Consider the following 15,911-nt stretch of genomic DNA (forward strand, 5'->3'; position numbering starts at 1 on the left):
CCTCTGGTCTTTACTACACTTCTTTGGATGACCTCGTAGTGTTATCACTGCTGTCCTCACCAGAGACGGGTACCTACCTGTCTACTTAATGACTTTTTCTTGTCTTGAACTATGTAGGAAACGTTTCACTAAAGCAGTAGAAAAGGTACTTAGAGATAGGTCCCATGGGGATGGTAAAGGATTGGCAAATGTCAGAGGAATCCCAAGTAGCTGCAGGTGACAGCTGTCTTGAGTTTTCACTGTAGATCTGATGGATAGTTTTGGCTTTCAGTAGAAAAGGAGTTGGGATAGCACAATTTAAAAAATAATGGTGAAGTTACAGTCCTTGGACTTCTTTGTGGTGCAACTTCCACGTGTACTGTAGCAATGGAATCAAATGAACTATAGTGGATCATTTTGTTAAGGAGGCAAAAAGGTAATTATGCCTTTGTTTCAGAATTAGTGTCCTTGTTCACCCCTAAGTCTGTAGCCTGACTTTAAATCAAGGACAAAGCATTTTAAAAATCCTTTTCCATTTAGCCATAGCTTCCTGTGTTTCATGAGACAAATTATACAGGTGGGCACATCAGGAAACCTGCAGGTCACAGCCCTGGGCCCTCTCTGTACAGTGCATTTGCATCATGTGCACAGAGCAGAGGGAACCTATGTTCTTAGTTCTGGTTATCTCTAGAAATTACTGTCTTACATTCCATAGTATCCATTCAACAACCATTTCTCCTGCAGATGGTTTTAAATAGTAAAACTGGATCTTGATGTATTTTGCAAGAACTCTCCTAATTATCCCATGCAAACCTGAGGATATGAATGAGACCATTTGTAAAATTGTTGTCCCTAGGGGCAAATTGTGCTTGGCAAACTTGGTGGCCCTCTACGTGCTAATGGATAAGGGAATAGTGAGTCACGTCATATACCTGGGTTTGTGCGAAGCATTTGATACCGTTGCTTCCATACAGTGACCTTGTCTGTAAGCTGGAAAGACAGGGATTGGATAGGTAGAGCCCAGGGTGACGAAGGTTACGCTCCCAAATACCGTGGCCATTGACGTGCTGTCCAAATGGAGTCTAGTGATGAGGTGTGCCCCTCGGGAGTCGCAAGGCCTGGGGCGAGCTGCAGCTTGGGGCCACGGGGGCTCCGGACGCTTCGTGTCACCCCGGTCCTGGGGCCGCGGCCCTCCGCCCTCAGAGGCCGGCTTGGTCAGACCCCGCCGGCAAGGAGTCCTGAAGGAGCCGCGGGGACCGGGGCGCCGCGAGCACTCCTCGGCCGGCGCTGCCAGCGCCGCTGCGGCGGGGCGGGCGGGGCTGCCGCAGCCCCGGCCCGGCAGCGCAGCCTCGGCCGCGGGGCGGCGGCGGGGCGGGCGCGCCCTCAGCGGCGGCGCGCAGGAGGCGGCGGGGCCGGGGCGGGCGCTGGAGCCGCCGCGGCGGCAGGAAGATGGATGCGCCGCGCTCACCCCGCGCCGCTCGGCACCTTTTCCTGGCGGCACGGTGAGCGGCGGCGGCGGACGAGAGGGTCGCCCGGCGCCCGCGGCGGTAGAACAATGACCGGCTGGCTGCGGGGGGCCGGGGCGGCGGCGCGGCGGGGGAGAGGAAGCGATGGAGGTGATGGAGGGGAGCGCGAGCGGGCGCCGGCCCTGGTGATGGAGAGGAGATGGCGGGAGAGGTGTGGCAGGGGCAGCCCGCAGCCGCCTCGGCCTCCCGCCGGCCGCGCACCATTGCATGCCCGCCGGTCATTGTCCGCCCGATGCGGGCGCGGCGCGCTGGGTGCGGCGGCTGCTGCAGGGAAGGGAGGGGATGCGCCGGGGCTGGGGGCGATCGGCGGAGCCCGGGCTGGGCCTCGGCGCCGCGGGGGAGCCCGAGCTGAGCGAGGCCAGTGCGGCCCTGCAGGCGCTTCACTGCGCTCCCTTCCACTCGAGGTGCATCTTGTGTCCCCTCCCGCGGCGGTACGCAAAGCTTCCTGCCCAGCAGAACGTTCAGAATTGCACCTGTACATGTCACGGCTGGCGTGTCTATGTGTGAGAATACATTCTGTCTTGCACACACAGACCCCGCAGAATGCATCTTTGTACATGCAACGCATGCCTCTTTCACAGCCACTGATGGAGGAAACCTGCCTCTTGGACTGGTATGCAATTTATGCTTAAATTACCGGATTGACATCTCTCATTCATTTTGGCCACTTAGGAGAGATCTAGATCCTACATTTGAGCTACCTTATGGCACTGAATACTTATTTGTAACCGGTTTCTGTTTTTTGCTGTGAATACAAATATTTAAAAGATGCTGCTCATGCCTTCTACGTTGGGAACCTAGAAACTTACGTATTTTAAAATTTAATTTGACCTCTTGTAAGAAAAACAAAAACAGAGATGCTGTTTTAAAAAACATTTTCATTCTGGTGCTGTCCTGTACCTCACTGTAAGATGACATGTTGGACTCCCATTCTCAATGTCCCTGATTTGCTGGGTCAGATTCTGCCGTGATGCAGGTATGGTGCTTGGTCTAAGCATCAGGGTAGCCCATCAGGAGACTGTTTAGCTCCTTTTCAGGCAATAACGGGAGGTTTAATGTTTCTTCTCTACTCAGGTTTTGTTTCTATTGATCTGGCCTATTGCTCTGCATGGGAATTTCAAACCCAGGGCTTCTGTGCTGTAAATCTGCCTCTGCTGGTACTCAACCTTGCTCAGATAGGTACTTCAGTGAGATAAACACCTGGTGATTTTAAAAGATTTTCTAGGTATAAGTATGATTTTTGTGAAATATGGGAGTAGTGAGATGGTCATTGTTGAAGAGGGCACAAGACACAAGTATTCTGTAAGTAGTTCTCTGTCAATCAAAAGATGTCATGGGCACCTCCATAAAAGGAGGATATTGAACTATTGAGAGTATGTGCAGAGCAGGGTGACCAAGATGGGGAAAGGTCTTGAGGACAAGGCTCTAGAAGGGTCAGCTGAGTTAATTTGCTTTGTTCAGTTTGGAGATGAGAAGGCTGAGGGGTGACCCCATCACAGTCTGCAGCTTCCTCAAGGGGGTCAGCAGAGGAAGAGGTGCTGATCTCCTCTCTCTGGTGACCAGCAGTAGGACACAAGGAAATGGAATGAAGCTGCATCAGGAGAGGTTCAGACTGGACAGTAGGAAAAGCTGCTTCACTGAGAGGGTGGCTGGATACTGGAACAGACTTTCCAGGGAAGTGCTCAGGGCACTAAACCTGTCAGTTCTAGGACTATCTGAATGATGCTCTTAGCCATGTGGTTTAGTGTTAGGTGGTCCTGTGAGAAGCAGGAAGTTGGACTCAGTGGTTCTTACGGGTACCTTTGAACCTGAGATATTCTGTGATTCTAATCAAGTAGTGTGATTGGAACCTGTTCCACCCTTGCTTCCACAGGAAGCAAAATCCAAAGGAGAAGCCTCAGGGAGGAAAGGCTGGAAAGTTTTTGCTGGGGTTTCCATAGGAGTTACTCAGCGGAGGTGGCTGCCAGAAGCTGTTGATGGATTGTCTCTTTGGCTTTGTCCATTTCCCAGAGCTGTGGCAATTTGGTGGTCTGCTGGGACTCCCTGCTTGTCAGCAGAACTCCTAGCAGAAGGGAGTAGACTGTCAGTGACTGATACTGCAACCTTTCTGACTTCTGCTCTCTGACTGACTGTTTTGGTAGTGCCTAAGGTAGAGAAATGTGACTCTCACCTTGGAGATGATTTTGAGCCAGGTATTTCCAGTGTCCTCCCCAAGCCTAACTTCAAGCTCTGTGATACTGCTAATGCATTGACTCAGCCTCCCTTCTGAGAACCTTGCCCACTGTCATCTTTCAGTGGCTTCTGAAATCCTGCTGCTTTCAGAGGCCATTCCCAGCTAAATAATCTTCTGAATAAGAGCTTTGGTATCCTGTACATTAAGAATGGAATATAAGGTGGAATTTATGTACAGTTATGTATGGTTGTGTGTGGTTGTGTTTTAAGGAGGTGATTAGCTATTTTAATTCGTAAATATATGCTGGGTTCTGGTAGACATTTTACTATCAAGACTTCAATGTAGCTGAAAAGATACTGCATAAAGTTCTCTGTCATTACAAAGCGTAAGTGACCTCAGGGTATTCAAGTCAGGAAAATGCTGTGAAATGTAACCATAGAATGATGCCCAGAGTAATTTTCATTACTGTATTCATTCATTTAATAGTTGACAGTGTGGTTTAGAAAGTTACAAAAATAGTCCTTCAACTGTAACAAAGGTGTGGTGATGGAATCTACTGCTGTAAGGCTGGTATAATTCAGATGTAGCTTGAGCAGTTAAAATCCAAGTAGCTTGTTAATGATAACCTCTGGAGTTTTCCCGTCTTCTTTGTAACCACGCTGTGTGAGCCTGAAGATGCTTTCACTACTCAGTCATGGTAATTTTTAATATTGTAAATATTTTGCTTTCTATTGTCTTTGTGAAGTGGAAAGGCAGCAAAATAGTCCGTACCAGATGCCTGAATTTTGAATCACTTTCCAGTGATGTTGTATTTTCTAGGTCCATCAGATTTCTCTTTAATCTTTGTGCATGGCAATGCAATATTTGTATTACAAGACTGCAAACCAAATGTTTTTGTTTTAAAAACCAAATTTTAAAAATATTATTTACTGGAATTTATAATTACATGTTTGAATTATGTGTTTTGAAATCAATAGCTTAGTTAAATTCCAAGCAGGTAACATCTTCAAAGTTCCTTTATAAATTTATATCCCTTCAAGGTCTTTATCAGATTATAGCAAATCTATCCTCCCATCTACAAAGATGGTTTCTCTGCTGCCTTCTCTTTATAGGTCTGTGCAAAGCATCTGTGCGGTTCTATGTCATCAACTCTCAAAATCCAGAATCCATGAGGGTAGAAAAATGTAATTTTGGTAGTACTTCTAGTTTCTGTATCTTTAAGGTCTGTTTTAATTTCGCCTTTAAAATATGAGGCCTAGAAATCTTTGCTTCAGGAGGTAGGGCTCTAAATAGAAAATTCAACAGCATGCTGGAAGAACCATGAGAAAGCTCTATGGTGTGGCCACACTGAACGCTGTCAGGTCAATTAAGTGTAAATACAGCTTCTTTGGAAACGACAGAACAGTGTGGATCACAGTCTGCAGTTTGGACTCTGAAATATCCAGTGAACTTGAAAGGAAAAAAAAATACATGCAAATATTTTCAGGAACATGGGCTTTCGGTTCTTCTTGCTAGAACCGATGATGCTGTATGGTTTGCTTTTCACGCATTCGGATCACTGCTGGGTTGCTGAGAAACCATCACTCATCCCGTAAACTTTGGGATCTGTGCTTCCTCTAGAAGATCATACTGGTACATCACATTTCCCTGTGTTGAGCAGTGTGCATCATCCATGGTCACAAGAGAAGCAAAGTGAACTGATATATGTGACCATCCACACAGCAGCATTTCACAAGAAAGAGGCATGCAAATGCAGCACACACTTTAGTACACAGCTGAGCAAGGAAACCTTAGCTAACAGTTTAACAAATACCAACAAATAAGGAATATAAATGAAGACTGGATAGACTACAATTCCATGTCTAATTTTGGATGAAATGTACTCTAATGAATAATAAAGCAGACTCATGTACCTTAGAAAATTGTTAGGATAGAAGATCTGGTATGGTATGCCAGGTCTTCTTTTATGTTAAAAGTGATAATGTAAAGTATAACAGCATCTCAGATTATTTTATAAAAAATAATGAATTATTTGAATTAATTGAGAGGGGCTGATGCTAAATTACATGTTGGTTCACATTTTCTTTTTATGCATTCCTTCCATCTCCATCCAGGAGGTAATACCTTTACTCTGTACTCCATTTCTTAAGCTATTAGTTTAATTTTTTGAAATTGTATATTACAGTATTCCCGAAAGCGTTTAAGGGAAAGACCTGTTAAACCTTACATTGCATGGACTGTAAACAAAGGGCCTAAATGACATGGAAATTAAAACCGAAAAGAAGAAGAAACAGCTGTTGAAAATTGCATTGAGGTCACAGGTGGTTTAGGGTAACCAGTAACGAGTGAGCATATAAAGTTGGGAGAAATGGTAGAGCTGGGGCTTCTGGATTTTTTTCCCCCCTCCCTGTATGTGCACTGATGTGTTAATGTTCACTAAGCTGACTTTTTAAACGGGTGCAGAAATAATTCTAATTTTTCATTTCTGTAATGTAAGCAAAATCCTAAGAACTCCCAATGTTACAAGTGATAAACTTAATTAGAATCAATACTGTACTGTTTGGCATGTATTTGGGGTAGGCTTGATGTACAAAAATTATAAGACTTAAAATTATGTTAATACATAATATACGCTTAGATTTTCCTGAACATGAATGTGATTTTTAAGTTCTGTGATTTGTAGTTAAGTCCTTGGGTGTTTTTTCAGTGTTTATTTGGACTTAATATTTAAGGTTCTATAAGATGCTCTATTCCATCTCTGTGCATTGGTGAGGAACAAAATGAAATGCAGTCATTTTTTGAGAATCTGCTTTATTTAATACAATTTATTTAATATTTAATAATACCCCCTTTTCACGTCCCCTCTTTGACAGGAAATTGTGATCAGGTACTCTTAGGTGAACAAAGAGTATGTGGGGACTGTTGCACTGGAAAAAGATTGGATTATTTACATTTGAAAGAGCAATTGTGTTGGTTACTGCTTGGTACCTTATAACTAAGGAAAGGCTGTGTAATTAATTCGGAAGTGCTTTCAAGAACAAACCTGTAAGTTTAGTGTGTGTCCAGTACATGTTTCAGAGGCACAGTGGAGAGCTGACAAACATCTGTGCCTTTGCTGTGCTTGGATCACTGCCCCGCTCATGTCCAGCAACGCTGCTTGCAGATCCCTTCTGCATTATGTTACGGATTTCTGTGGGTTGCAACATGACCTACATGTTGCTGTTTTCTTGGAATATGCAGTGGGTATCTGTGACCTGCGTGGTAGCCTGTGTTAGGTGAACTCAGTAAGGATTTAAGCATTGTCTTTATTTGAAATTTATTTGAAATCGCATACAGTAGCTTAATGCTTATTCAGATCTCTTTGAAATTATCATAGAATATGTTTCTGGTTTCAGCCTTAATGAAAATCTGCATGTTCAGGACAGTATCCTGAATGTCTTATAAGTGAAACATCTTAATTTTTTTTTGCACTTTGTCACATTACGTATGAGCCAGCATCTCAGCTGGATCTAGTGCATGGCGTTTCATGCTTACACCTTTTCCAGCTGAGAAATCAGCACATCACCTGCTTATCTGGGAGGAGAATACTACTGCCCTGGTCGTCATAATACAAGCGGAAGCTGGTGCTTCCATTTTAAAGCAGCACAACCCAGCTACATATGATACAGAAAGTTTTACTATTTAAAAAGTAGTAAACTGTAAGGATAAATTCTACATTTAACATGAGTTTCACTTTATTCTAGCTGTTCATTTGTCAATTTCTGTTCTTCCCGTTTGAGCAGAGCTGCTTAAGTCAGTATGCGTGGTGTTACACAGTACATTTTCATTTGGTTTGTTTTGTTGGGAAACAAAGGCAAAGCATGATGGGTACTTTTTTCTCAGGTGAGCTGTGCCAGTGGTGGAAAAGATTTCTGTTCAGACCATTCTTAAAGAGTTCACAGACTGTAGGAATGACAAAGGAACCCATCTTTCCCCTTACGATAGAAGGGTAAGATTTGCAACAATTCGCAAATGAGAAAAAAACATTTATTCTAATGTTGGTTTTTTTTTTTTTTTTTAGAGGTATTTTGAGTCTAAAAGATGTGTTTACATCTCTGCTGGAAAGTTAATGTGAAGAGATAAACTGCTGGCTTTGTTTTTGCTGAACTTCCCTGGTAATGGGAACATTCATATTCTTTTCAGAGAAAATGGAAGAAAAAAGCAAGAGGGATACAGGATATGGAAAATTAGAGCAATGTGTACATGTGGTTCTTTAAGGCATTGATGGCAATAGGGTGGGAGACAAAAGTACATTTTCTGAAGCTATATTGAACTGCAGGCTGATAAGAAACTGTGAGAAGGTAGTAATCTATTTGGAAGTAAGGTATTCGATAAAGGAAACAGCTCATTGTAGAGATCTGTGTTGTTAAAAGAAATGTGGGAGGCTAGAGTGCAGATTTTTTTCTGATCTGTTCTGAAACCAATGTCTGCATTTATTGACTGTATGAAGAGCTGAGCTAAAAATGGTAAAAAAATTCCAAAGTTAACCTTACTGCTTTGAGTAGAGAACTTACTTAAATATCTGACAGTTTTTAGTAGTGAATGTAAAATACCTTCCTCTGGTATCTGTAGTGCAAGAGGCGATCATTTGTATGGCCTTAGAAGGAAAAGGAAGGATTTTCAGGAGAAGGATCTGGGGCATAAACTTTCCTTCTCTGTTGTTTCTTGTTTATATGCATTTCATTTAAATAAAAGAGGGTTTTGTTGGGTTGTTAAAATCAAGTAAAGGAGAGCCTGATATGATAAACACCATGAACGGCAGTGTTTCTCTTCCAGGTGGTGCGTGTTGTCTGGTGATTGAGTGTGATCTACTTGCATAAAATAACGCACAAAGCCACTAAAATGTTTTGTTATGCTCCCATCTTGCAGTGAGCTCGGCAGGTTGATAGAGCTTGTCTTTTTTTCTGACAATTCCTGCCATTCTTAAGTAGAATCTCCAGTCAGTATCCATTTACATCTTATGCTGAAAAGTACTAATTCTGGAAAATGTCCACTTCCTTTTGGGATAGGGCAGGATATTTTTTACCACTGTTAGTGTTCTCAGTGTGCATTGTGTTATGCCAGCTTCTAGAAAAATAACTGTATGAGAAAGAGACAGATGGTATTTTAGCCACAGAATACTTGAATATTGTTTTAGCAAATCTGCTTAGCTTTGCTGTGGGTAACAATAATGCTTCTGTCCCCTTTTTACTGTTTCCATGGAGTCGCCAGCTACTTGGATAGGGTTTTTTGGTTAATGTTTTAGAGCAAGGGCCAATGGTAATTTTAGCATGAGGAGCCTAGCACCACCAGATTCATCCCGTATTCCTTGTGTAGAGCCCCATATCCAAGGGGTATTGTGAGCTCAATTCAGAAGATATTTTAATATTCCTGGAGATTATTATTGTGAAGGTCAGCTTGAGAATGATGTAGAAGAGTGGCTGCTATTGATTATGATGTATTCCTTTAAGCAGTAAAACTGTCCTGCCAGACAACCAGTTGATGTCAGTTTTAGTAAATAATCTTGACAAAACTCACAGGTGGTGTGACCTGAAGCAACACTTTTGCTACAATTTTCAACAGTGTTTAATTAGTGTATGGTTCTTTGTTTTGACACAGCTGTTTCATTTTTAAGTGTTACATATGTAAATCAAAATAATATTCGCAGCCATGTTGCATTGATTTCTCAATAGCAGGGCATTTTAGTAGGACACTTTCAATATTTCCAAAAGAAAGATATCAAGGTTTCAATTTATTTTCTGCTAGGCAGGGAAATTCTTAACTTCCAAGATTTTTCACACTACACAAATTATGACTTTTTAAAACCAGCTCTAGATTTGGCAACTGTATTGAAATCTACTTAGATTCTACTCTTTTCTTCCTTCCCCCTATTCTGCAGCACTTTCTAATTGTTTAATGCTGAGAAAGGAAGAGATTTAGAAATTACACAGAGCAGATTTGTCTTACAGTCTTAATTACGATCTGGTTTATAATATGATGCCTTCAGACTCAATAGAGCCAGTACTTTTTTAGGGAGAAATGCAACCCTCTCTAGATGCAACCTTAGTAGGGTGATATTGTGAACTTATGGGGCTCTGTGAAAACCTTCATGTACTGCGCAGATAATTGTCTTTTTTTTATTGGTGCCAGCAAGGTCTTTGGGGGGAAAAAGAAGTAAATAATATTGATTAGGAAAATAAAGCAAAGTGTTGTTAGATTTGGGAACAGGAATACAAGCCTGATCTTTCTCTTTCCCTAGGTAGACTTTCGTCCCACAAACAAACATTTCTCAAACACAAAGTTCAGCCACAGTGTAGCAGCCTACACCAACTATTCAGCCAAGCTACACTTCACTTAATGTGGGCAGCATTTGTTTCCCTTCCCTTGCTTTGAATCGAAAGGCACTTCATAAATCTCTTTAGCTCAGACACCTTCTTCCTGTTTGGAAAAAGAAAGACTGCTGAGTCTGTTCTTGATTTTCACAATAACCCAAGGTGTTCTAGAGTTCTGTGTCTGATAAATCACCGCTTTGAACTGTAGTGCAATTATATTCATCATGTAACACCTGTCAGTGAGTATTTTCTATTCTTCTCTCCAGCTTGTCCTGCACAGTCTTGTCTATTGTATTCCAAATTATTTTCGTTTGAATACCAGTCTAGTAAGCCACGCACCTATGATTACAATATATGTCTTTTAGCATTCAAGTCTGTGGTAAAGAGAGCTCAAGTGACACTGAAAAGAGCCCAAGCATCTGAACCAGAGAGGTTACGCAGCAGAGATGAGAGCTGGGTACTTGTGCCCATCTTCAACAAACACCCAGAGCAGATAGCACCTATGCAGCAAAGGGAGCTGTTCAGTTACGTTTTACTTTAAACATCATTTCATATTTAAAAGTTAATTGGGCTAAATGATGCTTCTCTGTATCTCTCTTGGGAAAGAAAATTAAGATGTGTTATTCTGAATAGTCTGGATACTGCTTAACACTGTTGAAGTGTTCTCAGTCAGATCAGAGCTATGAATCCTCAGCCCAACCTTATGCACACATCACTGCAGCATTCTGGTGGAATTATGGGGCATTGTTCAAAGAGCAAGAAGAAGTGTGAGTACATTAATTTATTTGTTTATCAAGATGAAAGGCAGTGTGGCTGATTAAGATTCCAGGAGTTAATAGAATTCTGTTTCTTTTCTAAGTCCCCAGGCTCATCTCTAACACATTCTATGGAATTAGTTACCATGGGATTCATGCATATTGGTCTCCTCTTTCTGCTCCTGTTCCAGTCAATGGCGAAGTTCCCTTTCACTTTAGCCCTGTATAGACTGGTAGAGTGGTTTTCAGCTGCAGGCATTTTTTCATATTTCAGGTATAATTTTTTTTTTTAACTGTACTTGGGTAGGTGTCGTGGTTTTAAACCAATAACTAAGAAAATTACTTATTTCTTGCTGTGAGATACGGATTAGAACAAGAGCAAAACAGGCATAAAACTTAAAAGGAAAAAAAGAAAGTTTAGTGACAAGCTACAATAATAAGAACACCAGAATAAACTTCCAGAAAAACCTTTTCATCCCCTGTCTACCCACTATTCCCTTGTTCACATGACAAAAGAGACAAAAACTTTGTAACTTTGATGGTTAAAACAGTCCCAATTCTTGCTACAGTCTTTTCACCAGTCTTTGTAGAGAAACAGAAGTTTCTTCCTGTTAATTTATGGAGTGTCTCACAAGAAAAACTATTTTTGTTATAGTTTTCCATTGCCCTAATGTTAGCTGCCCAGAGCTGCTGTTATTAGAGCCCACTCCTCCCATTTTCACATCACTCTGAAGTGTGTATGGGCCATGAGTCTAGGGATGGGATTTTTAAGGATGAGTTATTCAAAGGCAAAAAGTCTTCTTCATCTGTTTCTGTGAGCTTCACTAGAAAACAGTTTTCTCATTGCCTCTCAAGGCTTCAAATCTTCACTTCACTGTACCATAATTACTCTACTTTTTACTCAAAATTTACACTTTGAACACTCTATTCCTCCCTATATACTGTCATGAATTAAAGGAGTGTTTTCAAGACCTTATTGCCCATTTCCATAGTTTTAACAGAAAGATCTTTCAGCTTAATTAAAGCATCTTCTTAATTCTCTACCTTTTCTGAAGCTTCTTTTCTTTCCTGTCACTGGTAGTTTATAAAGTCTCTTTTCATGTTGATCACTCTCTTTTTCTCTCTCTGGATAAAAAGATTAATCCGCAAATCTCATCTGGGAAATGAAAGAGTTAAAATCTTGCCCAAGCTGTTGTAGGTAGTTCTGTGGCTTCGGCCGGTGCAGGAGCTGGAGCCGTCTGCGATGGAAAGTTCCTCACGGCTGCTCTGGAGAGTGTAGTCACCGCGCCCAGCCCGCTGCAGGCCCAGAGCCTCTCTTTCTTCACTCCGCAGTTTCTAGTGAATTTAGTTACAGCAAAAAACCTGCAGCCGAGCAAGAGCCCGGAGAAAACCTTCCGCAGGGCCCGCATCCCCCGGCCGGGAGACGCTGGGCCCAGCCCAGTCCCCGCCCGGCCGCATGGCCTGGGCAGGGAACGGGAGGCCTGGAGCTCCGCCACCCTTCCCAGCCAGGAAACAAAGAGAACCAAGAGAGCTCTGGTTTTACACTTCAAGGTAGGGTTCACAAGTTGATCCCACTTTTCAATGGCCTAAACTGCTGTCAGTTCTCAGCAATGACCGATAATTGGTCAGGAGAAAAGACTCCAGGCAGTTCCCAGCAACTTAAACTTTCTTAAAGGTAAAGTAACTCCATGACAGTAGGCAATTGGATATTTATTCTGTAAGATTAGAACTTCCTATTATGGAGCTGGAGCAAGTTTTGCAGTGGTTCTCCTGTAAAGTTATTTCACACAAGTGTTTCTATGAGTTTTGCTATTTTAGATGCCTCTTGCATTTGGTGATTCTCATATTGGGCAGCTGTTGCATAATTAGCAGTTTTTCTTCTTGCTATAAATGTACAGCTACATGCATATTCTTCTGTAATGAGGCGTGCAGGTAGAGGCCTTAAGAGTAAAGGACTGTGATGGCTGTGGTACAGAAGCATGCTGTGCAGTCAAAAGGGACAGCAGCGTCTGGTGTTAGAAAAGGGACAGGTTTTTCTGTGTTTTGGAAAGTACTTGGTTCACAGTAATTGAATTGGATATTTGAACAAGTTGTAAGATTGTTGGGGCAGAGACTACATCTTAAATTTTTGCTCATACCTCTATGGTATATAATAACGAACTGGGGTAGCCTTAATTTTGAGAATGTTTTAGTGTGTGACTTTGAATGGAAATATTATTGATAATACAGAACCTTTTGTTCCGAAGTCCATCTCGGTTTCCATATTGACTGTATCACCATACGTAACAAGATATTTTTTACTGTACTTTGCCTGCTTTGTGATACTGATGGCAAATTCTATATACCTTTCTGCCTAAACAAGGTATGTGGATGCTCTTGGTTGTACAAACAGCACTCCACAGCTGGAACGTGACAGGTAAAGTGGCCTACAGCTTGCATGTGATCTTTCTCTATCAGCCTCAGTATTAAGCTGCTGTCACAATGTCCTGATGCTGTCACTGTAGCGCTCTAAAGAAGAGCAGGGGTGAGTAAAGTGCTGCAGGAAACGCCTTCAGATGACTGATTGGTTGGACTTACTGAAACAGCCTCAAACTTCCCTCTTGGAACACAGGGACATTAAGTTATTTTCTTGTCCTTCCTTCTACTGATGCATGCAATTTTTTGTCGAGTTAAACAGGCTTTCATATTTGGAGATCTCTTTACTTCTGTTTTAACATAGGAGATTATGATTCTATTTATGTTTTGTACATAAAAATATTATGTTTTGTAAATAAAATATAAAAATTAATGTGCAACCTGACAATAACAGAGGAAAGCTTGCCTGGAATCTAGCACTGGAGCACTAATTATTGCTGGAAAGTTTCACCACTACCGCTACGTTATGCTCTGTCCACTTCTTTGCAGTCTTAATGTTTCAGCACTTTGCCCATCTCCAAACTGATATACCAGATCTCCAAACATTTTCTCTCAGCTAGTAGCCACAAGTGTGAATAATAATGCTATCAAATTGAAATTAATACAGGGATAATGATGAAGTTTGTCTAATGTCCAGAATTTTATTTTATGCTTTTCATAACCAGATGTTAAAACCCCAGTTGCTAGATTACAGTTTGATATTGTAATTTCTTGCCTCATTTGTAAATTAGGATCTTAATCCTCCAAAAGGCACAGGCACTCATTTCTCACTCTGTGGGGACAATTTCTAGTCTGAACAGGCCCTTGCATGTTATTAGTTTTTTGCTTCCACAGAGACCTGGAGTGCTGATGGGGACTTCACTTGCCCTTTCCTCCTGTGACAGATGGGTGGGAGCATTGTGGAGAGTTTGGCACAGGATCGTGCAGGGGATCAGGGGTTGGAAAGGGGAAGAGAATGATATTTTTGGTAGATCCTTGAGACTAAAGCATCTGCTTTGTGGTTACCTCAGACTGCAAGGACTGGATTAAGCAACCTGTCCCTTCTAGTCGTGTACTCTCAACATGACTTATCTTCACGGTAAATGAACGCCTATCTTCAAGGCATGGTGCCCCTTTCTGAGAGCAGGAAAAGGGCAAACATGGAATTCCCACAAGTGTGCCAGGCTGGTGTTCAGAAGCATGACTGTGCTGGGATCTCCCTTCATCGTTTTCTGACAAAGACTGCAGTGTTTGGAGATGGGACCACTCTGTTATGTTCTCTAAGCATGTGAGCTGTGCAGATGCAGTGTCCACTGACAGATGATAGTGTGTGTTATTTCTCACAGGGCTTCCAAAGCAGCTGAGTCCAGGACCTTAAGGAATGTCACACAGTAGTTGCTGAACTAACTGGAACTGAAAGGAACAGAAAAAGATGGCAGTCCATATTTGAAATAAACACGTGGACTCTCACTGATAAGAAACCATGTCAAGAAAAGGACGGAGCAAGGGCGAAAAGCCTGAGGCACTGATTGTTGCCCTACAGGCTGCCAATGAGGAACTCAGGACTAAGCTAACAGACATTCAAATTGAGCTGCATCAGGAGAAATCCAAGGTGAGTAAGGGTTTGATTTTAAATAGAAGTGTCTGCTGAAGAAGACAAACATGTGGAGAAAACGGTATCACAGAATTCAACAGAGGCCATGCAACTCTTTTTGAAAACAGTGGTCTGATTGTTTCCCAGCTTAAAACATGTACTGTGTGTGTCCTGTGGCTTCTCTGGAAAAGACTCCATTTTACTAAGCAACAAGTTGGAGAAACCTCTAGCCCTCAAATAGAGCAGTATGTGAGACATACAGGAATTTTGCTATTTCTGAGCCCTCCAGTTTTCTGGTGAATTTGACTGCTGGGTTAAAAAGGTTTTAGAGAAATGCACACATACATATGGAGTCTTCTTTCCTAAGAAAATACTAAAAATACATGTAGCAGCATTGTGTGAGGCAGGACACCTGGAGAAGACAGGGCTTTTTTTTGAGTAAAGACAGTGTAATCTGTGTGGATGCCTCAGGAGCTGGCATATATTTTGTTTTAAGAGTGTGGAGGATTGTTGGGTCTCAGCAGGGTCTTTCACAATTTGACACGGATGTGTCTGGATGGGCTTGGTTTGATAATATTACATTGGTAGCAGATGACTTTCATTTTATCTCAACGTAGGTTGCTAAACTCGAAAGGGAGAAGACTCAAGAAACGAAGCGTATCCGCGAAGTGGAGCAACGCAAGCAGACTGTGCAGATCACAGAGCTAAAAGCCAAACTCCATGAGGAGAAAATGAAGGAGCTGCAGGCTGTGAGGGAGAACCTCATCAAACAGCACGAGCAGGAGATGACGAGGATGGTGAAAGTCCGAGACAGTGAAATCCAGCGCCTCAAGTCAGCGCTGTGTGCACTGCGGGATGGGAGCAGTGATAAAGTACGGACAGCGCTGACTATTGAGGCTCGTGAGGAGGCCAGAAAACAGTTTGACTCTGAGCGCCTTAAGCTTCTGCAGGAAATTACTGAACTGAAGTCTGCCAAAAAGCAGGTAGATGAGGCCCTTAACAATATGATCCAGGCCGATAAGATCAAGGCAGGCGATCTTCGGAGTGAGCATCAATCCCACCAGGAAGCCATTTCCAAGATCAAATGGGAGAGTGAAAGGGATATTCGACGCCTGGTAAGTAATCAGAACGCTTCATGTG

At 42.3% G+C, this 15,911-nt stretch overlaps 1 protein-coding gene across 6 annotated transcripts in view; it reads left to right on the top strand.

Annotated features, from left to right (window-relative positions):
* The first annotated feature begins 1,402 nt into the window (after nt 1–1,402).
* JAKMIP2 (janus kinase and microtubule interacting protein 2) overlaps nt 1,403–15,911 on the top strand; it is a 43,484-nt gene continuing 28,975 nt past the window's right edge. For 4 of the 6 annotated variants that reach the window (XR_015773998.1, XR_015773997.1, XM_088063459.1 and 1 more), the window contains exons 1-3: nt 1,403–1,481; nt 14,524–14,789; nt 15,389–15,886. Coding sequence is in view for 4 of the 6 variants with exons in the window: in XM_088063459.1 (XP_087919585.1) it covers nt 14,661–14,789; nt 15,389–15,886 (627 nt within the window). In the remaining 2 variants the exon portion in view is untranslated. Of the gene's footprint in view, nt 1,482–6,086; nt 6,171–7,562; nt 7,667–14,523; nt 14,790–15,388; nt 15,887–15,911 lie in introns of those variants that run through there. The other 2 variants (XM_088063460.1, XM_088063461.1) reach the window with 2 other exon arrangements.

Source organism: Pseudopodoces humilis, chromosome 17 (assembly GCF_049639895.1).
Source record: "Pseudopodoces humilis isolate 2021_Gansu_Grassland_sample_001 chromosome 17, ASM4963989v1, whole genome shotgun sequence".
Lineage (NCBI taxonomy): Eukaryota > Metazoa > Chordata > Aves > Passeriformes > Paridae > Pseudopodoces > Pseudopodoces humilis.